This window comes from Epargyreus clarus, unplaced genomic scaffold (assembly GCF_041222505.1).
Source record: "Epargyreus clarus isolate Ecla_fem2 unplaced genomic scaffold, WU_Ecla_fem_2.2 ptg000035l, whole genome shotgun sequence".
Taxonomy (NCBI): domain Eukaryota; kingdom Metazoa; phylum Arthropoda; class Insecta; order Lepidoptera; family Hesperiidae; genus Epargyreus; species Epargyreus clarus.
Window position 1 is genome coordinate 136458 of NW_027332240.1, and position 26365 is coordinate 162822.

A 26365-nucleotide genomic window follows, 5' to 3' on the forward strand; every position below is an offset into this window, starting at 1 on the left:
TATACTGTGATAAGTAAAGATACTTCACCGCCTTGAAATTGAATGAAGCCACTGATCTGTCAGTTATTCTTTTTAATTCTTAAAAAATTACGAATAAATCACTAATACTGCGTAATTCACATAACGAATAAATAAGTATTTCAAATTTATTAGTGGAAACTTTGCTGATTTTTGTTATGTCTGTGTGAAAGTTACTTTATGTATTAAATATTGTATGTTTCCCAAATAAAAAAAATATATATATATATTTTAGGGACATTTTAGCACGGGGATGTGGTAAAACTTTTTTACGCAACTATTTCAAGTGTCAAAACTGGTTACAGTATCTTGTTAGGAGTGAGTAATGTTTACTAATGTATGGCTGCATATATATATTATAATATAGGAGTAGCAGACGAGCGTGCAGTCCATCTGATGGTAAGTGGCTACTGCCGCCCATGGGCATCAATCCCAGATAGAGATATTCCTACATTCCTACCTAAGGTCGGCCACAGATGCGCCGCTACCCCCGAGGACTAAGCTGGAACGGATCGGAAAAGTCTGTCTCCCTTACCACACCCTTCAAACCGGAACACGGCAGCGCCTAACCCTGCTGTTATTAGGCATAAACAGGTGTGGCGGTAGGGCCGCCGGAGTGGAACCACAGAGGACCACGTTCATATAGCAGTGTGTGTGTCAGGTCGGCGCGCGCAGGGCGGCGGCGCGTGCGGCGCGGCGGCGCTGGCGTGCGCGGACGGCCGCTGCGTGCCGCTCGACGCCTCCTGCGACTCAGGTACGTTGCTTTTGTATTACCTTGAAGGACCCGATGACCGTGGAACCCGGGCTTCTGTTGCTGTTTTTTTAATTTTTTTTATTTTTATAATATAGGAGTAGCAGACGAGCATGCAGTCCACCTGATGGTAAGTGGCTCCTGCCGCCCATGGACGTCTGTAATCAACCCCAGATAGGATTAGATATACCTACCTGAGGTCGGCCACAGATGCGCTGCTACCCCTGAGGACTAAGCTGGAATGCCTCGGAAAAGTATGTCTCCCTTACCACACCCTTCAAAACGGAACACAGCAGCGCTTAACACTGATGTTATTAAGCAGAAATAGGTGTAGCGGTGGTGCCGCCGGAGTCGAACCACGAAGGGTTCTACCACCTCTAAACCACCTGTTGTCCTTAGACATTACTAATTAACCTCGAATTCGAGCCCTGAAGTCTGTTATGAGGCAGGAGACGAGCGTGCCGCGTTGGGGTTCTATCTTCATCGAACGTATCTATCGTTTTCCCATAGTTGGGCCCCTACAAACTTGCGAACTGACTTTATAAGTCTGTTGCGTCAAAGGAATGTGCCAATGCCGCACAACTCGTTATTCGATTAAAAAATATTTTACATTATTTCCTTAATCTTTCCTTGATTACCCGCTATTGACTATTAACTATCGACAAATCCGTTTATGTTACATACAACACTAGAAATGCGAGGCAAAGCCCGATATGCCTTTAAGTGTAAACGAGAGATCTGATAAAAATGGCCTATGACTCAGTTCGCGCGTTTGTAATAGTTGAAGTATAGTGTCTTTGTGTAATATTTAATTCTTTGTGTGTGCAGAGGAAGGCATCTGCGACTGGAGCAAGTGTCCGCATCTGTGCCTGCCCAAGCACACCTACCAGTACAGCTGCAAGTGAGTCCCGCCTTTACTCTTTATTTTAACTTACTAATTGTAATTTTTTACGAATGTAGTAATAAATTCACGAAAAAAAATCCGAAGAAAACATGTCCAATTCGAGGATACTGTATACATTTTCAATTTTTCATTTTGTGATACTTTTAGTTCGAATATTTTCGGATCTGTTACTCGATAGGTCAAAATGTTATTTTAATAATGTTACCAATAATATCAAAGATAAAATATCGCCGTGATTATTGTAGGTGTATAGCGGGATTCAAACAGCGATTCCTTGCGGACGGCAACCTCACCTGTGAAGCTAACGGTGAGTGCTACCTCTCTATATAAACAAACACCTTGCATATTATAAACGTTAAATGTTCAAAATAAAATCGTATTTGAGTTTAGAATAGCAACGTGTATTGTATGACGTGTGTGTGCGTGTGTCAGGCGAGAAGGCGCGCGTGCTGGTGAGCGTGCGCGGCGCGCTGCGGCTGTGGGAGCTGCACAAGCACGACCACTACATGCCCGACAACGTCACCGAGGACAGGTACCCCCTGCGCTAGCTGTGCACGTAGCTATACACTCCGAGGAGGCGAATATTAATGTCGGGTTATTATAATGTCATTGAAGTTTTTATTAACTCAGTGTAGTTTAAATAGGGAGTATTATATATCCTACGACGTCACTTTGATCGTTCTTGCATTTTTGAGTAAGAATATTATTTGTGTCTTTAACAGGTATGCAAAATTTTTATCATTATTTCATCATTATAAATACCTTTACCGAAGTAACATGTAAATGTATAATGTAGTGGTAGTGTTCTGCAGGGTACTAAGCTGTTGTAGTGTGTATTGTGTTGTGTTTATTTATTTAAATATTTTACTTTAATTACTATTGTACAAAACCAAGTATATAGTTATACGTCTTTCTCGCGATTTCTCATACACACTGACAATAATTTCTTCTATCCATCCGCTAACGAGTCTCATTCAGGGTTTGTATCCAAGATGCGTTAAGAGCAGAAAGGACTCGAGTAACAGACGAACGTAAGTTCACCACCGTGCGTGATGGCGGAACCGCAAATAATTAGTTTCGCGCTTACGTACGTACGTACAAGTGTCATAATGTTGTCGTAGGCCGGAGATCCTGTCGCTGGTGGCGGAGGTGTGGGAGGGGTGGTGGTGGGCGTGGTGGGCGGACGGCGCGGGGCGCGTGCGGCGCCTGCGCCTCGCCGCCGCCGCCGCGCCGCTGCCCGACCGCCTGCCCGACACCGCCCTCGCCGAGACCATCGTAACTATACACACGTCCTAACTACCTAGCTAAACCCATCCCTCGTACGGTTGTTGAAAATGAAGATTGTTTTTTTATAATGTGTAAATAATAAATGACCATGTAAAACATCGGGTCGTAGGTAGCTCAATTCAGTTCCGAGTTTTAATAACGGTCCTTAATATAAATAATACTATTTACTGTTGTCACAAAGTAATAGTAGGTATGTCGGTCGTATTCTGTATCGAGTCACGGAATCGAAAATATTTCAACTTTAATTATTCGCTTAATTGATTTTGATTCGATCTACAATTTCGTTTTCAAAGTGATACGATCATAATTAACCGCACGAAGGAACCATAAACGAGTCTCTTGTGAAATGAGTTTCAGCGAGACGAGTGCACGGTGTCGGGTGTGTGCAGGTGTCGGACGAGGGCTCGGTGCGCGGCGTGGCGGTGGACGCGGTGGCGGGGCGGCTGTACTGGACGCGCGCGGCGGCGGGCGCGGGCGAGCTGCGCGCCGCCGCGCTGGACGGCCGCCGCCGCGCCACGCTGTGGCGGCAGCCCGGCGCCGAGCCCGACGACGTGCTCGTCTCCGCGCACACCGGGTAACTGACACAGTTTTGTTGCGTATTTCACTGTTCATATCACTGTATATAATTATTATCCCAGGTGAATGATATTGCAAACTTTTTGAATTTATTTATTGATGTGAAACATCTATAGCCGCACGTAAAACCGATTTCTGGCGTGGCGACGCATGATGCGTCTTCACGCTATACGATGGTATATATATACAGTCTATATGCAGTAGTGTGTACGGTGTGGCGACGCGTCGCCATGCGCAATCGAATTCAATAAATAGTCATCGTTATCTGGAAAAAAATCGTAATATTTTATTTTATCATTATGACATATTTAGTTCCTATCACAATATGTTCTTTTCTGCATATTACTTTTACAAAATAATGTCGATGTTTCACATCTGCCAGGCGTCCCGTGACGGCTCACATTTTTTTTTATTTAGTTTTAACTCATCGTCAGGGACACCTTGTGATAGTTGTGAAACGATAGAGGTTTTGAAAGAAATTAAACCTACCTACGAGTCCAGAGGAATTTTAATTCACAAGATGGCATCGAATATTTTATGATCTCGTTTTGATAATTTAAGGTACTTTTCTGTTAGGTAGATTTACTTCTCTAGAGATTGGGAATAATCGGTCAGTAATTTTCTGACGAATCGTATTATCGAATTTGATGCGATAAGTTTCATGCTAGGAAGATAGAGCGAGACGTGCGCGACATAATCGTTTCTGATAAATTCGTCAGCGAGGTGGTGTGGTCGGAGCGCGGCGCGGACGCGGGCGTGCGCGCGGCGCGGCTGGACGGCGGCGGCCTGCGCTGGGCGGCGCGGCGCCGCGTGCGCCGGCCCACCGCGCTGGCGCTGCACCACGCGCCGCCCGCGCCCGCGCGCCTCTACTACGTGGACGGCTACTCCGGCACGCTGCACTCGGCGCCGCTGGCGGGCGGCGCGCCGGCGCTGCACGCGGCGCCGGAGTGGGCGCGCGCGCCCGGCGCCCTGCCGCGCTGGGAGCGGCCGTGCGCGCGCATGGCGCTGTGGGAGGAGGGCGTGTGGTGCGCGTCGCCGCGCGGGCTGCTGCGGCTGCCGCGCCGGCCGCGCGCGCCGCCGCCCGCGCCCCCGCCCGCGCACCGCGCGCCCGTGCAGGCGCTCGCGGTGCTGCACCCGGCGCGCGCGATGCACCTGCAATCCAGTACGTACGCGACTTTTAGACACTGATATTGTCGGAAGCGAATCGATCATGCGCAAACATTTTTTTTTCTCTTTATTATTTTACAATCCGTTATTTATAAAAAATAATCTATTAATTCGTGATATTAGATTTTTAATAGTGTAATTATGATAATACTACTCCTACAGCTATGTTACCCGCTTTCTGTATTTGCATGCTGTCTTCATCTATAATTGTAATGACACTAAACTCTTTTCCCTGTATTTATGATTGTTGCTTTTTGTTATTTGGTGTACATTATGTTGGTGATCATGAATAAATAAATAAATAAAATACACATTTCTTATTCATCCTTAACTTAATTTTTTTTTACAAAAATTATAAATATGACACAGTACCAAATCCGTGCGTGTTGCCGGACAACCGATCGGCGTGCCACGAGAGTGCGCTGTGCCTGCGCAGCGCCGCCGGCCGCTCCTGCCTCTGCCCCGACGGCCTCACCGCCACCACCGACGAGCCCGATGTGAGTACTCCGGTTAACTAAACTCAACCTAATATAAAACTACCTTGTTCTTAATATTTACTCGATCTTAAACGATGAATAAATGAATGAATTAAATGAGAAATAAGCAGTGCCTTTGCACTAAATTTTAAATATAAGTTATATTATGTATTATATTTTGTGTGCATAAATAAAAAATAAATAAATGATAAAGGCCCTGCCAAACAAGACAAGACGCGTTCTAGCGCCGCGTTGTGTTGTACTGAGTAAGTAGTGAGCGGTCACACAGCGCGTACGCGTACGGCGTTCTAGCGCAGCGCTAAGCGTTCTTGTCGTCGAGCGTTGTAATTTTAACAGATTTGCGTACTAGCGCCAGGCGTAATTTTGCGTAAATCGTTAAATAAATGTTCGAGAACAAGTTATAGAGTGATCGTATCGTTGTGCCGTCAGGAGCGGCGCGAGTGCGTCATCTCCACGGGCGGGCTGGCGGGGCCGGACGCGCCGGCGGACGCGGCGGGGGGCGCGGCGGGGGAGGCGGAGGGCGCGGCGTGCGCGCTGGCGTGCGGCGCGGGCAGCTGCGCGGTGCGCGGCGGGCGCGCGGCGTGCCGCTGCCCCGCGCTGTACGCGGGCGCGCGCTGCCAGCACTACCGCTGCGCGCACCACTGCAACCGCCGCGGCGCCTGCCACCTCGACGCCGCCGCCGCGAACGCCACCGACGACAGGCCGCCGCTCAAGGTTTGCACTATGCTATCCTCGCTTTTTACTCCACCGGGGAAGATTATATTTTTCAACCTTTGTACGTGTCTCATTCGCGGAAATCACGGAAATGATATATGATGACCTTGAATTAGTTTAAATTGTGTGATGCATAGATTATAATCTATGCATCCCACAATTTAAATAACTAAAACTACTAATACTACTATCGTACGTACGTTTCATACTGAAAGCGGAAATAATAATTATTATTTCCGCTTTCAGTCAATTAATTTTAAAAATAAGTAGTCGAGTTGTTTAATGTTTATAATAATTACTTAGTTACTGTTCTCCAAATGTAAAGCAAGATATTGGAGCTAATGCTTTATTAATTACTTGTAAAAAATTAAAAGAAAGAAGACAAAAAGAGTAATAACTGTTATAGAAGAAAAGATAAACTCGCCGAGTTTCTTACCGTATCACCTCAGCTGAGGTCGTGTTTCGATCCGGTAGTAATTTAAGAAAAAATAATGTAACTAGAAAGGTGTCTAAAAAAATTAAAAATATTTCATTTAATTTCCGTTAGTGTTCATGTTACGCGGGCTACACGGGCGCGCGGTGTGAGATAGCGGTGCCGGTGACGACGGCGCACGATGAGCGCGCGCGGACGGAGACGGTCGAGCAGGTGCCGAGGGCGGAGACGGGCGCGGGGGCGGGCGCGGAGGCGTGCGCGTGCGAGAACGGCGGCACGTGTCGCACGCTGCCCGTTGGCTTCGCCTGCGACTGCCCGCCAGGATACATTGGTATGGATATAGTTGTGGAGTGTTGAAAGATTTTTGTACTTTTTATAATTTTCATAGTATTAATGTATTAATATGTAATGTTACTTGAAAATCATTAGTTCAATCTATCATTCGGTCGTATTCTGTGGTCGACTAACGTAGCGGAACGTTTTCATTCCCGACTGGTTAGAAATTAGAATTAGTTTTGAGTGTTCGCGTTACACGTACTACGTTCGTCCCTCCGTGTATGTCCTACTGTCGTGAACAATCGTGTGGAGGGTATGCGAGTGTGGTGCGCGTTGCGAGTGACGTTGTGTGCCGGCAGGGGCGCGCTGCTCGCGGTGCGGTGCGGGCGCGGCGGCGGCGGCGTGCCGGCTCGCGCTGTGCGACGGCTACTGCTACAACCAGGTCTGTTCTCAATTAATACCGGTGCATGTGCATGTGCCATATATATTTGGAACTCGATTTAAATAACAACGCGCTATTCTTTATATTCGTTTATTGGTTACATTTTTGTATGAAAATAGAAACAACCGTAATATTTTTATGTTTAAGTTATAGATATGTAAATATCATAAATTTAAATACAAGTAATTTAAAAGGTGTGTGACATTGAAGGACGATTTTATTCTAGATTTCACTATACAAAAATACATGTTTTAAATGTACATAATTAAAAAAAATATATACGTTGCTCGGAAGAGATAATTCTCTTGACTTAGTACATGTATTAATTTAAGTTTTAATAAAAATGTTCATTCCAAGGTTTTATACGAAAATCGATTTGTAAGGATTGAACTCCAATAGTTAACATATATATTTTATGTAGAAAAACTACAAACTATTGGAATACATTTCTATTAAAATAGAGAAATAGTTGGAATAGTATTGCTATTTTCCGAGTGATAAGATGTCGTATCACGTGTATTTCGAGCCAGTATGTAGTGTGGAGCTAAGGCATTCTTATATAAGATAGGAATAGAGTAACATTAAGTCAGTTATAATAAAGCTTTCATTCCATCAAGACGCCTTTTAACTCGAACCTGCCTTGCGACGTCACTACAAGTACCCTTACCATGAGTTTTCAAAACATCCTACAATTTTACGTTACGTTTACTCAATCCAATTCTGTTTCGTTTGCTTCAGTAGACTGAGTAAACGTAACAATAAGTAAGCGCTCAAGTGACGATAAGCTTTTTGCTTCCCTCACATGGTCGCAAAAAAGAGAGACAAAACATAAAGCGTTATTTAGTTAATTTAGACATTAAATGTTACGTTATGTTACAAATACCAAATCAGTGATATTTATCGAAACGTAAAAACTGACCGGAAGGGTATAGTACAGCATGTGTTTCCGCAGGGCACGTGCTCGGTGGACGCGGCGGGCGCGGCGCGCTGCGCGTGCGGCGGCGAGCCCGGGGCGGGCCCGCGCTGCGAGCGACCGCGCGGCAACCGCGTGCACACCGCCCCCGCCCCCGCCGCCCCCACCGCCCCCACCGCCGCCGGGGACGCGGGGAGCGACCGCCAGCCGCACAGTGAGTACACACACACACACACACACACGCGCGGAGACGCACCACCCACTTCACTTCACGGGACTAAATCATTCACGCTACGAAGTTAACTGCGGGTAAGCGATCACATTGTTTTACAATCATAGATTAGTAAAGATTACTCCCTCCTAACGAGAAAATGTAACCAGATTTGACAATTGAAATTGTCACTAACATCTATTTTCGTGTTTGATGATTGTTTGTGTTGAAATTATTATAAAAATGTAGTTTTTAGATAATCTACGAATGAAACGATATTTCTTCGATTTCACGTTTTTACATCACTTAATTGCGCATGTCTGAATTGCTCCGCGTAAATTACACCATGACAGCTATTAAATGGCTGGCAAAACTGTCAGCTGTTTAAGTCAATTAATGACTTCTTTCAGTTACAAGACGGTGAGATATTTATACTTATCTATGTTTACAGTATTAATGCATGGAACATATGGCATTGGAGATAACTAAGTAAAATACATATATAAACAAGCCTTCCAACATAATTCACCCAAGTTATAATTATTTCCAAGTGGTATTTCATAAAACATTCACCATTTGTTTAATATAAAAACTAGTAAAAAATATCTATAAATGAAATTTCTAATTACTTTATATATTAATATTTTTCTTCATTGACAATACGAAATAACGTAACAATAACATAGCAAAGACAAATAATACATCACTTCAATTCCTTTGTGATAAACCCTATACACTACTCGCAGCCCTTTCCATATGGCTCGTACGTATTCGTGGAGCCTCTCAAATAACCCAATTTATTTTACTTCCAAAAGCAGCCATTATCTCATGTAGCTACTATGTAGCTTATATTGCCAATCAAATACTTCGGAATGCTGACCCAGGCTATTAAATTCCTTTTACCATAAATACGATATAATATAAATTACCATAAATAATATAATATAGCATAAGTTTTCTAAAAAATATCATTTTCCTGTATAAGTAAATCGAAAATCTCAACTCTACATTTTAACACGAGATGCGTAAGCCAAATATGCAGAAAAATATATCAACTGTAATGTTGCAATCTATTTGTACTCGCGTACTTCTCAGGATAAAATAGTTTATCCTTATAATTCGAATAAATATTAATGTCTTATCAAACATCTTTTCCTGTACACTTTTCCTTGGAAACATTCGAGTCGAAATAAATGAACATGCGTCATCATAATTTTGAAATGATGTGAAGCTATCGTTTTCCGTGTTCGCGTGTATCTAAAATCGGTTTTGTTTTTGTCATAAAAACTGTCCGCTCGGACCTTCGCGCGGCTGGCATTTGCGTTTACCACACGATTAGATACTTCAAGCGCACTTGAACGTGTAGAGGTCGCGACTTATTTATTTAAATTATTATATCCTTGGTTAAATCTGTGTGTGGTTTCACATGCAGACTGTTAAAAATCATAATTTTAGTATTTGATGAATGTTTTACCATCATGGTCGGAATTGGATTCATCTACGTCCGTCTGTAAATCAAATAAGACGATTGAAAATATGTAAAACAAACTGAGATTACCATCGAGCACTAGTCGCCTGCACCCGCCTGGCTTGTCCTGGGTTTATTTTTTTCATATTAAACACTGTCATAGTCAAGCCACAGATAAATAGTTACTACGTAAGGAAAGCCGAGTTTTAATTAAGATCATGGATACGAATGTGCATATATATATCTGTTATAAATGATTGGCCTCATTTCATTGTAATTATTTTGTATACAATACTGTCACAATTTTCAGCTTATGACTGTAACACCATTATTTTTATCACCAACATATTTAAATCTTGATTACCATCCCAAAGTGTACAACATTAATTATTATTGATCGAAAGTCGTGTATTTCTGGTTTTTGGTCAATGAAATAAAATAAACAAGAGTAGATAGAACAGGTCTGTGTCAGGATTAAAGCTTAGCAACGAGTTATTACGATGATCCGGAACGAGGTGCGGTTCTCGGAAAATGTCTGGCCTTGTGTTTTTATAATATACACGTAGCAAATGAGAATGCAATACCTGATAGTAAGAGGCTCCTGCCGCCATAGGACAAGTATGTCTCCCTTATCACATCCTTCAAACCAGACTACAGTAGCTTTTAACTCTGCTGTTATTGGATAGAAAAAAATAACGGCGGTACCATTTTTAATATAGGAGGACCATGGACATCTATAAGCAACCCCATATAGGATTAGATATTCCTACCTGAGGTTGGCCACAGATGCGCCGCTACCCATGAGCACGAAGCAGGAACGCCTCGGAAAAGTATGTCTCCTTCCACACCCTTCAAACCAGAACACCGCAGCGCTACCCGCTACTGATATTAGGCAGAAAGAGGTGTGGCGGTGGTGCTTTCATACGCGGGCTTGTTGATAGTCAACCACCAGTGCTCCAATACTAAAATTGTTATGATTACGTTTGTTTAGGTGCTTTTAATATCTCGTCGCTGGACGGCGCCGGGCACGCCCAGGACCGGGGGAATGTTAGTACTTAAGATGAGAAAATGAATGAATGTTCGGCCGTTGAGAAAATGCATTCCTGACAGGTCGCGTCACACTGAACTATGGAGTGGCGTCGAATATATTATGAAAATTGGACTATCGTTCATTTGAGGTATAAATAAAAATATCATCAGAAAGTTTAATATTTCCCTAAATAATAATTGGTAATATATTTTGGGGCTAAATTTATTGATAAATAAATACGAATTTAAGAAAATAATAATTAATAAGTATAAAACGATTCATGTTAAAAAGGCTGTTAAAACGTTACGTCAATCGATGATTTTTATAACTTAGTTTCGATGCCTAATACTTATATCGATTTTAACGATCTGTCATTATATGATAAAATAATAAGCATGTTTTTGTTTCTAATATTTTAAAAATAAAATAAATAGTAATAAAATATGAATAATAAATATGGGACTTTAGAATTTTTTTAATGATTTATCAAAATTGATGATGTAATACTTTTTGTTTTGCATTTAGGTGAAAACGGTTAAAAATATTTGACAATTAAATAAATTTCTTTATTTTATAAATATGGTTTGTTTTATATCATCATCATCATAATTATCGTCATCAACCTATTACCGTCCCACTGCTGGGTACAGGTCTCCTCTCTCAAAATGAGAAGGATTAGGCCATACTCTACCACGCTGGCCATGTGCGTATGGGTAGACTTCATATACCTTTGAAAAACTTTATTTTTGAAATATATCAAACATGCAGGTTTCCTCACGATGTTTTCATTCGCCGTTTAAGCAGGTAATAATTAGTTTCCAATCACATCGCAAGCACGCGATGATCTTCGCCGGGCGGCGGATCTAGCTGGAAGCGGAGAGCCCGGTCGGGCTCAGGGGCGCGTCGTTGGAGAGGCCTGTGTCCAGCTGTGGACTGGCGGGGGCTGATGAAGATGATGATGATGATTTGTACGCGTCACGTAGTGCACTGAATGCGTTTGCGATTGGTGTAAATGCGTGGTCAGCCAAAGACCGTACACGCACATAATTTGGAAAAATCCGTGATGTGTGTCTTGGGTCTGAACCTAGTACTCCTCGAGCAAGAGGCCGAGTTTGTTAATCACTGGACTATCACTGCTACTTATTGTTTTATATATTTTTATTAAATATTTCCAGATATATTAGTCTTGTTTTTATTTTCTTTATGCTATAGTTACATTCATAAGATGAATCGATACAAGCAAATTTTACTACACCCATCTCCAGTCATGTCCAACTGACGCTGACAGTCTTCAGGAATGCATTTTCACAGCGGTCAGAGTGTATGTAGGTGAACTTCAGTACCAAAGTCTAAAAATATGAAGTGTCAAATAGAAAGTGGATAAAATGTATAGTGTGTATGTATAGATGTGTAAATGTATGTATAACTTTTAATTTTGAGATTGCAAAATTGGCCAAGTCGGAACACGCACTCACCGTACCGCCAATTTTTAATTGTTATTTTAAGTACTTTGTTGTTAAATCGGCTATAGTGATACGCACTCTGAAATTTGAAATGTCTAACTAAAATTGTTTGACATGGAGCCCTGAGATAGATGGGCAGACACCGGAGGATTAGTAAGAGGGTCCCGTTTTTACCTTTTGGTTACGGTACTCTAAAAATATATACGTAGTGTCCAAGGCCAGGCAAACAGGCGTTGCACGTGTCGCGGATAATATTCTAAAAATTAAATATTATGCTATTTAAATTTTTACATGCTATCCAATCGGTTAATTGGATGTAAATTTAATCAAATAAAAACACGATGCATAAAACTAGCGAAGATTACAGTAATATAAAATATGAAGCAATTAATAGCTTAGTGGAAGTAATTTAGTGCAATAATATAACAGTAGCTAGACGATGCGAACAATGCATGAGTCAACCGCAGGCGCCGCGCCGTGGCCCGCGGGGTTTATATGCAGTGTAACAAACGAGCATACAGTCCACCTGATGGTTAAGGGATTACTGCTACTCATGGACGTCGGTAACCAGCTCCATATACACGAGTGGATCTTTTTAAAGCTGATCAGTGGTGCGTTGCTTCTCATGAAGATTAAGACGGGGGCCTCACGTAGATTAGCCGCACAACCTTCCGATGAAAGGCCGAACTGCATAACGATAGAAGTAGGTTTGTGGTCGTATCTCTCCGGTTGAATCATATTGGTTCTACTCGTACTACTGGACAACTGTGGGTTAGGTTTGGTGTTCCGTGACTACACTCTATTATATTTTATATACTCGTATAATAATTGTTTATAACTTTTACTTTTGTTTATAACTTTTACTTTTACTTTTGTTTTTTTGTTTGATTTTACTTAATGTTACAATAGTATCATTAGTAGTTACTAGTACTTTTATTAGTAGTTTCTTTGACATAGTTATCACACATATATTATTCTATACATACAATTCCAAATTCCAAATTTTATAAGAAATAATAGTGCGATAATATGGAATAATAGTAAGTAATAATGTTCTCCGTAACTAAGGTGAGGGTAAAAATGTCTTTCACAACAATTTTGCGAAGGAAATCACTAAGCACACCAGCACAACTTAAAAGCTATGAATATTAACATTTATTCAAATCAGATGCAATCAATTGACCGACGAGTGTTATTATCATCTTAACTACTTCATTATAATCGCTTACTTACGGAGGTTAAACACAGTAAATTATAGTAGATTTCACAACGACGTATTGTTGGTATTAATTTGCTATTAATTTGTAAACTGTGATTCATGGCATCCTTGAGGAACAAAATTATGAATACGGTAAAATAATTGGCAAAGTACGATTAGAACTCGCACACTGCGGGTTCCGTACCAGCATTTTTTTTATTTTTTATTTTGAAAATGTAGCAGAATACTTAGTTCGATAAATGTCGAAAAATACCGATTTGTTATGTGGGGACCCTCTTCTATTTTTAGTACGTACGTACATAGTTAATGCGGCCGTAGCATTACACACTCTATAAGAAATGCAAGTTTCTATCCGTTACGTTTTATGAAATAGAGCCTGCATAGGCGGACATCCACAACCTTTCTATGATCCTCTCAACACGCAGGACACGTACAGACGAGCAGATAGCGGAGGCTTACTGCTAGGGTATCGTGTCGGCCGTGTGCGCACGGAACCCTAGCAGTGTGTCTCCCGCGGCGAGCGCGCTGTGTCGTTTCTCAGTACCTGCGGTCAATGTTTGCTTTGCCGTGTTTCCCACACAGTGTAATTCAAACGTGTCATTATTTGTTCGTATTTTCCACGATATGGATGATTCTGTATTTCCCCTTTATTAGTACATGTCCCTATTTGAATTGATTACTTCTGTTTATTAAGTTACAGCAGATACCAGATATGTTACCAAATTACTACGATGTGATGATTAAATAATATAATTAGTTAATCGGGACGTATAGAAACTTACCTTTAAGTTCTACGTCCAACGTTTTTAAAGTACTATGATATAATAACTATAATAACCACAAGAATCTGTATTTACCTAGCAAAGCTGCCACGATTGGTAAAACGGTTACCACTTGCCAACATGGATAAATATGTCCACAGTGAATATTGCAATATGCTAGTTAAAATGTAAAGAGACTACTATATAGAGTAAAGCCCTATGTCGACATATTTAGGACGCATTCTCTATTCTTCCATAATTATTCTGCATCTTTCCACTGGGTTTACCAAAAATGAATTTATAGTTTAATAGTTTATGAATTGATAGTTAGAACTAACACTATTTTTAGAAAAAACAAATTACATCGTCAATTTACATACTTATAACAGTCTTACGAGTACGAGTCTCGTATAATACCCATGTATAATTAAAACATTATTCTAGACTTCATTAATTTAATTGTTAATGACGGATGATTTAATTGTTATTGAGCATTCAATATACGAGAACGAACAATTGTCGATATCAAGTCAATTGTTTGCTAAATCATTAGCACGTTAGGTGTTGGTTATAAAAATAATTATCGACCATTGACAAGTTTTCTTACAAGTTGCTATAAACACGAGGTGGGCGCCGGGGCGGCACCGCGCAGAGCCGCCGCTTCCCCGAAATGTACCGACTATATATGGCAGCAAAAATAAACAATGTACACCACGTACCATTCGGATAATGCCGAATGTCATTATTTTATTGTAATTGACTGCTTTCTGGTTTATTGCGGAAATCACGTCGTTATTAATTATATATAATACATGCTTCTTCGTCTACAATCTATACCTACGCTAGTTCATGTTAATGAAGTTGCTTATTAAGCGCACGTGAAACCAACTTGTTGTAAAGACTTGAAAAAGGTGTATTAACATATTTTGAGTTTAAACGGTCTTACGGTTATACTTTACATCGTCACATTATATGAAACCTTCCCTGTCTATAGCGGTGACGTAATTTATGAATGAACTATATATGTTTGGAAGGGAAGAGAAAAGTACATATTAATCGTCTTCTTCGCGCACAGTTATTTAGCAGTTACTTACTGGAACATATATGATGCCTTAAATTAAGAATCTAAATAGTCGAATAAGTAGATGTCCGTGCTGACCCGCGCGCCCGACAACGTTGCATTGCAACAAGATGACATTAACAAAACGTGTCTCTAACGTATAATTCTGTCTTCAGTTTTTATATTCACATAGGTTTTTACTGCGGCAATTTTCCGCAATAGATCCTCAGAATAAGGAAACTAGTTTTGGTCTCTATATATCTGCCTGCCGTGAAACAAAGTAAAAAAAACCCAAAGCCTTCATTTGCCATTAGCGAGAGCCGGCCAGCAGGTCGCTAAGCGTCTAAATGGTCCGTAGGTAAATGTAGACTTTGAACTCTGTTATATCGATTTGGTAATTTTAATTTAGATGTAACTATCGTACATTAAATAAGCAAGTACAGAAGTTAATCTATGTATCTGCGGGAAGCACGGATGACGTCACTGCATATTTAAGTAATAAATAGTTTAAGTAAATCAAACCGAGCTGCGCCGGCGCAGGGTCAGTGCCTCGCGCGACGTGACTGCATTCTCCTCGATCTGGACCTATCCGTATGTGTTGGTGCTGTTTACTTAAAATTAAATGTTGTTAAACATGCATTGGTTATTTGGAATTCTTGTAATTCGTTTAAACACGTTTGAGTGGTTACGCGATATTCTTTTACATTATAGAATATAGTTATACGGTGTAGAGACAAACTTCTTATATTTGAAAGCCTAGTGGTTGAAACTCGGTCTCTCAGTTGGGGGTCCAAGATTTGAATTCCAAGTGATACCTCGAATTTTTTCAAAGTAAAATGCTGAGAACTCTTTCAGAAAAATACATACAGCCGAATACAGAACCTCCTCAACCTTGACTAGAACCTTTTCGAAGTCGGTTAAAAAAAATCAAGGTTGTGTGAAGACTACCAATTCCCATTTGGCTAGCGCGGTGGACTGTGGTCTACACCGCTCTCAGTGTGAGAGGCGAGCCGTGCCCAGCAGCGGGCCAGTGCCGTGCGGGCGCTGCCGGCGGCGACGCTGCGGCGGCCGCGTATCGATTGCGGCGCTGCCGGCTGCAGGGATGTAGGTCACCGCCACTTTGCTACGACCTCATATATTCGACTCCCGCAAATTAACATAGCCATTTTTACCCAAACCACAATTTTGTAAAATATCGATCACTTTCGGTGGTTGTGTGTGTGTATTGTCTTTCTCCGGTTAAACCCGGGTCATTTGTGACTCACTGATCAAAACTTAGGATAGTTAGTATAAGACGTTACTTTGCGGAAATCTATGCTATAAAGTTAATATAATAACTTCGCAACAAACAGCTACCAACTTGTATGACGGTATTTATTTTAAACCATATAGTAGAATACCCTCCCACACAGGATACGTGCACAATGCACATACAAAAAATAAAAATATACACTACCAGCATAGATTAATAAAGATTACTCACTCCCAACAACAAAATTTAACCAGTTTTGACAATTGAAATTCTCACTGTCATCTATTTTCGTGTTTGAAAAATATTTAAAAATGTAGTTTTTAGAGCATTTACGAATGAAACGATTTCTCAGCACTTTTTCTTCGATTTCGTGTTTTTGCACCACTTCGGCATTGTTTGCGTAAATTACACCATGACAGTCCGAGACGTAATGGGAAAACAATCAGTCATTTTACATTAAATTGCGGACACATAGTCAGCCATTTAATGGCTGCCTTCAATTACAAGGCGGTGAGATATCTATACTTATCTATGACTACCAGTAGCAACATCTCCACCATACACTACTGTGTGGGAGGGGTTTGCATACTGCACTGTTTAAAATAGCATATCCTATCGATAACGTATTGTTGCTAAGTAATTTATATCCTAAGTTTGCCCACTGGTCATACGCGTCATGTAAATCATAAACATCCTTGACCTTAACTTCAATCGACGTTACTGACGCACGAAGTGATGTTAACTTGGAAGGTGACTCCGAGCCAAAGCTTAAACTTGCTTCGAACTTCTCACTTTTTTGTTGAGTTCTAAAAATATTCAAAAGATTAATTTGTAAACGTTGTATAATTTTATACAATACATATAACAATGATGATAGAATTGATAATCTTGATTTATTTCTATTTAGGTATATGTTAATTTATTCCTGCTAACTGCACTGTAAAGCTGTACATGTTAATGATTGCAGGTACTTTTGGTTGAATCGTTACCTCTGCCACTGACCTTCCCCGTAATACGTAATTACGATCGACGGCTTCCTGGAGATTTAACTATTGTTAAAGTAATTTAATTTTACTTACATGGTACTTAAAGTTCATTACGATGACATTTATTAATCTAAAGTAGTAAAATTAGAGTATCAATTTGTGTTGTCATTCGATTATAGTATATCGTTTGTTAATGTCTACAATCATTATTACTCAATTCTTACACTCTTATTACAAGAGATCCATTCAAAAATCAACTATCGTGTCTATATTATAACTAATCAATACAGAGAATACTTGGTGTGTCTATTTTTGGGATTTCTCAGCGAAAAGTCATAGTTCAGGCTTAGTCGGGCGGAGAGGCTTTGTTGCACGACAAGAGGTCCGCGAACGTATTTGTTGCGGAGTTGCGGCGGTTGTTTACCCGGTAGCCATGGCGACGCGGTGCGGGGTGGGGGGGTGGGGGGCGCCCGGCGGCGGCGGCGCGCAGTGCAGCAGGCGGCGCGGCGGCCGCGCGCGACTCACACGCGCCGCGCGCACGGCCACGAGCACGTCGCATGCTCCGCGCGATATACGATGCTGGTCAAACTCGTAACGATGCACGTAACACTTTACCATTGAGACAGTCCGTTGTTCAACTTAACTTATAGTTTGATTGTTCATGTAAATAGGTTTTGTGTAAATAATTGTTGTTTGTAAATCGGGAATTGATTAGTGATAAGTGACCGGTAAATTGGAAGCGATGGGACGTCGCAAGCGAAGAAGTTACGGTGAGTTAGCGGCAATTATTGATGATATGCAAGCTATCAGTTTAGAAAATTGGCAACCTTTGTAGACCACAATCATAAATATAAATTTATGTGTTCATCGTCGACATTGACAACAAACGTTGAATTAAGTTAAAAATCGTTCTATCGTAATATTTTCAAATATTTTTATATTTTCGTGAAAAATTAATAAATAACATTTATCTCATATTTTATTTCATTGATAATAATGCAATAATATACCAATTATATAACAAATAATTTTATCAATATAATTTGAGACAAGTTAATAAAAAATAAAATAAATGGTAAACACTCAAACTATAATAATTTTCACGTGATTGTCCGTAAGGGATACGGAGCATTTTCATAAAAGCATCCCCGTAACTCGCGGCGTAGCGGCAGTGGCGGCGGCTACGCGGCGTCTACGCAGCGCTACGCGGGCGGGAGCAGCTACGAAGCCCGCCCGTTCCCGTAGCTCGCGAGTCCCTTCCTGCGCTATTGTAATATAGAGCGGCGCGACCGCACAATGTGTGTTGATAGAGCCTTATCCTCGCCCCATTTTCACACGTTGATCATATCTGGAACATTGTCTTTTATCTCATGAGTCACGACGTATATCTCATGATCTCTTTTGTTGAAATGCTAATTAAATTTTTGAAATCTAGACTACAAGAGTCATAAAACGGGCACCTAATTAGATGATTCTGTGAAAGATAATGCTATTATTTTTTATCAATTAAAATGTTGTCTAAACTTATTTATGTTTCCTAGTAATAAGAAAGTAAAAAATAAGGTTGCAGTACTCATTTCGTAGCACTAGTTTAATTAATCATAGATAAATAAATAAAAAGGTGTATTTAATAAATAAACTAATTCTCATTCAATCTGCACGAATTAGCAGTATCAATAAAGTTATAAATAATAACGTTACGTATTTATTACCCGGTAGATGCACTGTACTATAAGTTAGGCTTCCATTTTAATTTAATGGAAGATAAATTCATAGAAATATGAAAAAAATTATAGAACGTATTAATATTTATCTTATAGCATAATCATCATTCATCATTCATAATCATTTTAAAATTATTGTTACGCGAAATAAATAATATCATTTTATGGTATTTTAATGAGTATTAGTGGATATTTGGACAGAGCGGTATCATTTGCGATCAATGCGAGTCAAGGCGAGTGACGCGCCCGACGATCGACGGTCGTGAGGGAGTTCATATTATTAACGTACCAACTCCATGTTATTGTAACATTTCATTTCGTTTGGTCTGCTTTATATTTTTTTAAATATTAATCTTACGTAAATCTGCTTTATAATACGCTAAGCTCAAAACTAAGTACATAAAATATAATAATGTATTTTTTATTTTACTCCAATATGATATATTGTGTTTGTTTTTAATATAGCCCTTCATGTTCTCCATGTAGGAGACAAATATTTGCGTTTTGCAGTTGCCTGAGTCATTATTAATACCACCGCAGTCATTAAATTTATATAGTCGTGTCAAGGTTCATATCACAATCATTTTCCCGCGCTAAGTATTTTAAAACCGGCTACAACAATAAACCCGATTTTGTGTAAGCGATTTGTTTGTACTCGTATTATACATTTGTTTCTATTGTTTCATATAAAATTCAATTACTGACGTTGTTTCTCGACAAGACTCAAGATTCATTCGAATTAAAGATTGAAGAGACTTCGGTTTATTTGCAATTTGATTAATAATTATGATAAAAGCTTGAAGGCGGCGGGCCTTGGAGTAAAAGCCACATTTTAAAAAATAGTTTTTTATTATATACCATAAAACTATAATTATACTAGTTACCATATAATTGCTAAACCGTTATTTTATATCACTTACGTCATAGTCAATAATGTGATTTAAAAAACCTATAGTTAGAACAGAGTATAGAAAGTATGCACAGAGCTTCTATCTGAAAAAAATAGTATAAATAAATTTACTTATAAAAACTTTGCTTTATGATTACGTCACTATGGTAGGCAATCCCCGCATGTATTTGATATGCAAATATACTTTTAAAGTAATTAAAGAAGATTAGGAAATGGTAGATAAGTGTGAGGTGAGGCGAGGCGAGGCGAGGTGTCGGGGGGAGCGGGCGGCGGCGGGTCAAGGTCGCTGCAGTCACGTAACTCCCGGCAGCGGGAGACCACGGAACTATGGATTACCTATTATATCTATAGTCCCATTATAATCATTGTTCCATTTTCTTCTATTACATTTTTTGAGACGTAATGGCAATTTATTTACATTTTTGTTGATGCAACGTTACGAGGGAAAGTTTTACGTTTCACATCCTTAGTAGCTAAATTAATGTAAACATATAAATTATGTAATAAATATAGTTAACATTTTACTTGTTAAGAGTTTAAAATGTAAAATGAGCTTATATATCTTATATCTTGAGCCACAGTTTGTCGTGGGTTGGACGAGACCTTACGGCGGCTTTGCTACATATAAGGAAAGATTTTAAAGAGCGCCCACTTGATATTGAAGTACGTAAAAGTTCCTGTTTAGCACATCTAGCGAATAATGTCATGAAAATTACGTAAACTTATATCCGTGACGTATGGTTTAGTCTAGTTTTGAGGTGACATTGCAGCCCAGTAATGGTGTGAAAGTGTTGCAATTATTAACAACCATTTTTCCGTTTCCGGTTCGTATAGCTTATTCGGGTCCTATTGAAGAAATCTATTTCGCTTCACTCGCATATTGTTTTAATCCACATCAATAACAAGTGGAAAACAGAGGCAAATAGCACTTGTATATTTTGTGCGATAGTTTATTTCATCATTTCTAAATCTTGAACAGTAGTATAATCTGTAATTAATCTTCTGGCTCGTGTTTTGCATACAAGTTTAATTTTGTTGCGTCATTGGGAGAGCCGGCTAAATAATTAAATGTTGCCTTGATATTTCCAACTATTTATAATCTTAGATATTACTGTATATGTGGTATAATATATGGAATATAATCGGTCTCTAGTATTGTGGACTTTAAATTGGCCGACCGTGACATAATCTGTTTGTGGTTACGGACGCGCTGTTACATAATATGCCAAATGTTTGAGATTCTTATTAATAAACGTGGTCTAAAACGTACTTGATATAAATAAAGTTGAGGTAAAATACAATGATTGTAGTTTACCGTTTTTAAGGTAGTATACATATCTTTTAGTAACTTGTCTTTCTCGTTGAAACAATAAGATACTCGTGTAGAATTTTATCACTGAAATATATTATTTTGAACAAATTAAGTTCCTATTTATACTATTAAAAGTAATACTGAAAGAAATTTCGTCTGGGATTCATATATTTATAGAAATAAAATCAACTTTAACTTTAATAACTATAAACAAAATATAAAAAATACGATATTGTATTTTATAAATTATTTTATTGGCTCTCTCTGGTCAGAATCGTTCGGAATAATCTCTTTATTTCCTTTTGGTACGATGTGACAATGATGACGACAATGACGACAATGATTTTAAAATGTACAAAATATAATTTCACAGAATGGACGGGTGGTTGCGCGGACGGCTGCCTGCACGGCGGCCGCTGCGTGGGCGCTGGGGCGGGCGGGAGCGGTGCGGGCGGTGCGGGGGCGGGCGGCGTGTGCGCGTGCGCGGGCGCGTGGGGCGGGCCGCGCTGCGGACACTTCGTGGGCTTCGACCACGCCTGCCTGGCGCAGGCTTGCACGCCGCCGACCATCTGCGCCTGGAAGCCCTCCGGTAACACACCATACTGTCTAAAATATCAGCTTATACTCAGCTTAGCTTTGTTATTCAACTCCGGCAGCACCGTCCTGCTGTGTTCTTGTTTGAAGGGTGTGGCAAGGTGTCCGAGGTGTTCCACCTTAGTTTTCAGGGGCTGCAATGCATCTGTAAGCGATGTTAGGTGGGACTCCTAATCTTATTTCAAGTTGATTACTAAAGTCCAATAGTGATTAGCCACTTACTATCATAATATGTACTGGCATGTTTCCTTTGGTATTTGTATATTCTGAAAAATGTACTACGGAGTAATTAATGAATAATTTGTTAATTGTTTACGTGCAGATAACCCCATGGAGGCCGGCACGGCGTACTGCGCGTGCGTGGCGGGCGAGTGCGCGGCGGGCGCGGGGGCGGGCGGCGCGGCGGGGGCGGGCGGCGCCTGGGCGGGCGCCGTACTCGGCGCGCTAGCCGCCGTGGCCGCCGTGTTCGCACTGCTCTACATCGTACATAGGCGAAGACAGTACGTATTATAATATATTATATATTAGTAATATATAAAGGTAAACTTATGTGAGCAAATAATCGTCGGAGGTCGACCTACGTTAATATATTATGGCAATTTTTTCTTGTAGGATAAAAATAAACTTCAAACAATATTAAGCCTCCTTAAATCAAATCAAATCATTTTTTTTATTCAAATTAGGTTCTTTACAGAGCACTTTTTGAATGTCAAACTACCACCAATTCACAAGGTGTTTCGTTATGGAGAAGAAGCGGCGAAAGAAACTCCATAACACACATCTTTTAAAAAAATGGATTTTACAATGTTAAACTTAACCTAATGGTACATGTGGAGCTGGAACTACTTCAGACCACACCGTTTTGTCAGTCAAATAATCACTTAGTTTATAGTACGCTTTTTTACATAGCGTTTGTTTAACGACATGTTTGAACTGATAATGTTCCATTTACTTGCACTCGTTGTAATCTATTGTTTAAATAAGAATTTATCAACTTTAGAGAATTTCCCTGAATACCATAATATTGTAATTTTAACAATACGGTTTTATGATCAACATAATCAAAAGCTTTAGACAAGTTACAAAATATACCTATAGCATCATGTGCTTGTTCCCAACAATCAAAAATATGACGCAGCAATTGAACACCAGCGTCAGTAGTAGAACGGCCTTTGGTAAAGCCAAATTGTCTTCGGTGTAAAAGATTATTTACTTTAAAATAAATAAACTTAGGACGGAGTGTTAAAACAGTATCTGAATATTCATATAGACTAAAGACTCAAGTAGATACATAAACATACAACATAACACGTGGTGTATTGTGACCGCAGCGGCGCGTTCGTGCACGCGCGGCTGGCGGACAACGTGGAGATCAGCAACCCCATGTACCTGGCCGACGACGAGCCGCCGCGCGCCGCCCGCGCAGACCGCGCCGAGCGCCCGCACGCAGTACGTACACGCCACGCACTCGACCACTACATCGCACGACCTATCTACTATAACGACACTATTTTTTTTTATTAGAAATCGCATCAAAGATATCTTTACTACCTTTAATTAATACCTTTAGTTTGTCATTTATCATTACTTCCCAGGTTTTGATCCTTATAAGCAGCACTGTCAGATAGTGGAATAATATAGAGGGTGTATTTTGTTTTTCAAAATGAACTCGTTCGATTCCCGGCTAGGGAAAATGTTATTTAAAAAAAAAAACAATGTGAGCCGTCACGGGACGCGTGGCAGATGTGAAACATCGACATTATTTTGTAAAAGTAATATGCAGAAAATAACATATTGTGATAGGAACTAAATATGTCATAATGATAAAATAAAATATTACGATTTTTGCGCATGGCGACGCGTCGCCACACCGTACACACTACTGCATATAGACTGTATATATATACCATCGTATAGCGTGCGTCGCCACGCCAGAAATCGGTTTTACGTGCGGCTATAGATGTTTCACATCAAAAAATGAATTAATGATGCAGTTTTAGTTTTTATGAAAAGCGGCCTCCTTTCAGCATTTTTCGCTATTCCCTATAGTTTCGGATTTGGCCCTGAAGGCCCGTTTAAAAAATTCACCCTGTATACACAAACATATACTATACCTAATGATATGATGATAGATATATTCACACATATTTAATAAAGCTATAACTTATAAGAGAGGGCACATCATTGAATGGATAATTTATTGTCTTATGTAATGTTCCAGAACGGTGGCAACCACTTTGCAAATCCAGTGTATGAGAGCATGTATGCGGCGCAACAGAATCATCCTATTGAGGTAATCGCACGATTTATATGCTTTTTAACTTTAATTGTTGTATTTTTTATGTAATAGATTTGATTCTAAGAAAAAAATCTAATAGCCTTGTAACTTCTTTTACTAATCTCTCTAATCACAAGTACAACTTACACATTACTCTCGTTCTTTAATTTATTCCTTTCTTAATTTATTTCTAAATTAAGTTTAATAATTGTTCTAAGTTATCTTCAAATATGTTATACCACATTGTATAGTCCACTGTAAAACTGCTAGTCCACACTGAATATAGAAATCAATTGCGTCGCCATAGCTAATTGTATGACTACACCTGCCCGCAACGACTTCAGAGCGGACTAGCAGTTTGGCGCGGAGTATACACAAGAGATAAATAATTTTCCATCATCTCCAGGAGCACGCGAACCTGCTGGCCGAGGCGGAGGCGCCGACGCCGCCGCCCGAGCGCGCCGCGCTGCTGTGAGGCCACGCCCCCCGGCCCCGCCCCGCGCGCCGGCCCCGCCCCCGCGCGCTCTGCGCCACCACCGGGGACGCCTACTGCTCCACCGCCGTGTAGCGGCCGTGACGTACCGACTGCCAAGTTATTACGTATCGTTACGTAACGAGTCTAAGTTACAAGGGAGCGGGTGACGTGCGGAGGGTTTGGGTGTTCGTCTTCACGAACTTTCAACGATGGAATGTGCCAAAATAATGTTTTACGTATATATATAATACGATCTTATAAGACGTAGAAAATAATATCTTCTATGTATACGTTTATGTTGTAATGTTTTGACCAAACACCTGTTTTAAATTGTCCGAAATATTTATGCATTATAAGTCACATTATTTTTTATTTTAACTATGAAATGTGACGTGAAATGTTAAACATGTTTGTATAAGCATACGTACACAAATGGTAACGAGGTGAATAACGACCTAAACAGACCAATTAGACGACAGTAGCGGTAGATTTTTTAGATCATTTAGATCACACTAGCGTAGAGTTCTCTACAAAGATTATGATTTTATTTATGTTTTGATTGCAGTTTTATTATCATTTAGTATATAATTTAAGTGTTCACAAATGCAGCTATTTCACATCAAATGATTCATATTTTTGTATGCATAAGTTATTTGTTAATCAACTTTCACATGTATGTCTATTTAGGTTAATCGTACACAAATTTCGCCACCATAGACGGAAAACTGTCGACAATTAAATATGATATTAACTTTGATTTTACTCCACTATTCGTATGAAGGGTGAGTGGTACCTGGCGGAAATATTTCACGATAAACTCAAAAATTGCAGCAGATTATATAAATTGTAAGTGTAAGACCAAATATGACGGTACGATGGTACGATGGGCGACGATATCACAAGTAATTTGTATGTTTAATAATTACAATTAGAATAAGTTTAGTTTAGAATTATGAAAAAATGACTGTCTTTATCTCTTGCCTACAATTCATGGTATTTCAATTATGATGTTGATGAAAGTTCTATTTCTTACATACTCGCATAGTAAATAAATTCGAATTATTATTTGAATAACTTAAATTAAAAATCATAATAAAATGCGCAAATTTTAAAAGAATCTACAAATGTGAGTGTAACCTATATTTGTAGCATAATAGTATAATTTATTATGTTATAGTGAATGTAATGAATTTATATTCGTGCATATCGGCGGTCCGCGCTACATAGTTACATACATCATTTATTTAGTACAATTTTGTATAAGTTTTGTATAAGTTTATAATAAGTTAATGATTTATTGTAATAAATGATATTATATGTGCATTGTGCCATATTGACGTTTACGTAGTGTCTCTACATTTAACATTTAGGTTTAAATTATGGCCAGTTATGTTACATCTAGCTCTCAGATGGCAGCTCTCCACTAGTTAGGAAATTAGGTTGTGTCAAAATAAGGCAAGGTAATTTACGAAAACGCAATAAAGTAGGCGGATCCACTAGACTAAGCATATCCCAATGTCTACCAACTCGCATATAAAAATACTCATTTTTTTATTCTAATTTGTAAGTGGATATTTTAGGTTGTGTTCGTCGTTATTGCACCAATCTATGAAACTGAGTACTAATTAAGAGTACATTTTTTGT

The 26365-nt window shown here is 39.7% G+C and overlaps 2 protein-coding genes across 2 annotated transcripts in view; both read left to right on the forward strand.

Moving 5' to 3' along the window:
- LRP1 (LDL receptor protein 1) overlaps window positions 1-11156 on the forward strand; it is a 57863-nt gene extending 46707 nt beyond the window's left edge. The window contains exons 68-80 of the mRNA XM_073091850.1: window positions 680-772; window positions 1598-1670; window positions 1919-1980; window positions 2106-2205; window positions 2795-2948; window positions 3350-3534; window positions 4256-4698; window positions 5073-5200; window positions 5630-5914; window positions 6462-6678; window positions 6983-7065; window positions 8018-8192; window positions 10649-11156. Of these exons, the coding sequence (XP_072947951.1) occupies window positions 680-772; window positions 1598-1670; window positions 1919-1980; window positions 2106-2205; window positions 2795-2948; window positions 3350-3534; window positions 4256-4698; window positions 5073-5200; window positions 5630-5914; window positions 6462-6678; window positions 6983-7065; window positions 8018-8192; window positions 10649-10716 (2066 nt within the window). The 3' untranslated portion in view covers window positions 10717-11156. The remainder of the gene's footprint in view (window positions 1-679; window positions 773-1597; window positions 1671-1918; window positions 1981-2105; window positions 2206-2794; window positions 2949-3349; window positions 3535-4255; window positions 4699-5072; window positions 5201-5629; window positions 5915-6461; window positions 6679-6982; window positions 7066-8017; window positions 8193-10648) is intronic.
- A 6876-nt stretch (window positions 11157-18032) lies between these two features.
- On the forward strand, window positions 18033-26255 carry LOC140756377 (uncharacterized). Its single transcript, XM_073091852.1, has 6 exons — window positions 18033-18198; window positions 21748-21963; window positions 22291-22468; window positions 23300-23417; window positions 24190-24261; window positions 24653-26255. The coding sequence occupies exons 1-6, from the start codon at window positions 18171-18173 to the stop codon at window positions 24719-24721; spliced, it is 681 nt and encodes a 226-aa protein (XP_072947953.1). The 5' UTR covers window positions 18033-18170; the 3' UTR covers window positions 24722-26255.
- Window positions 26256-26365: the final 110 nt, after the last annotated feature.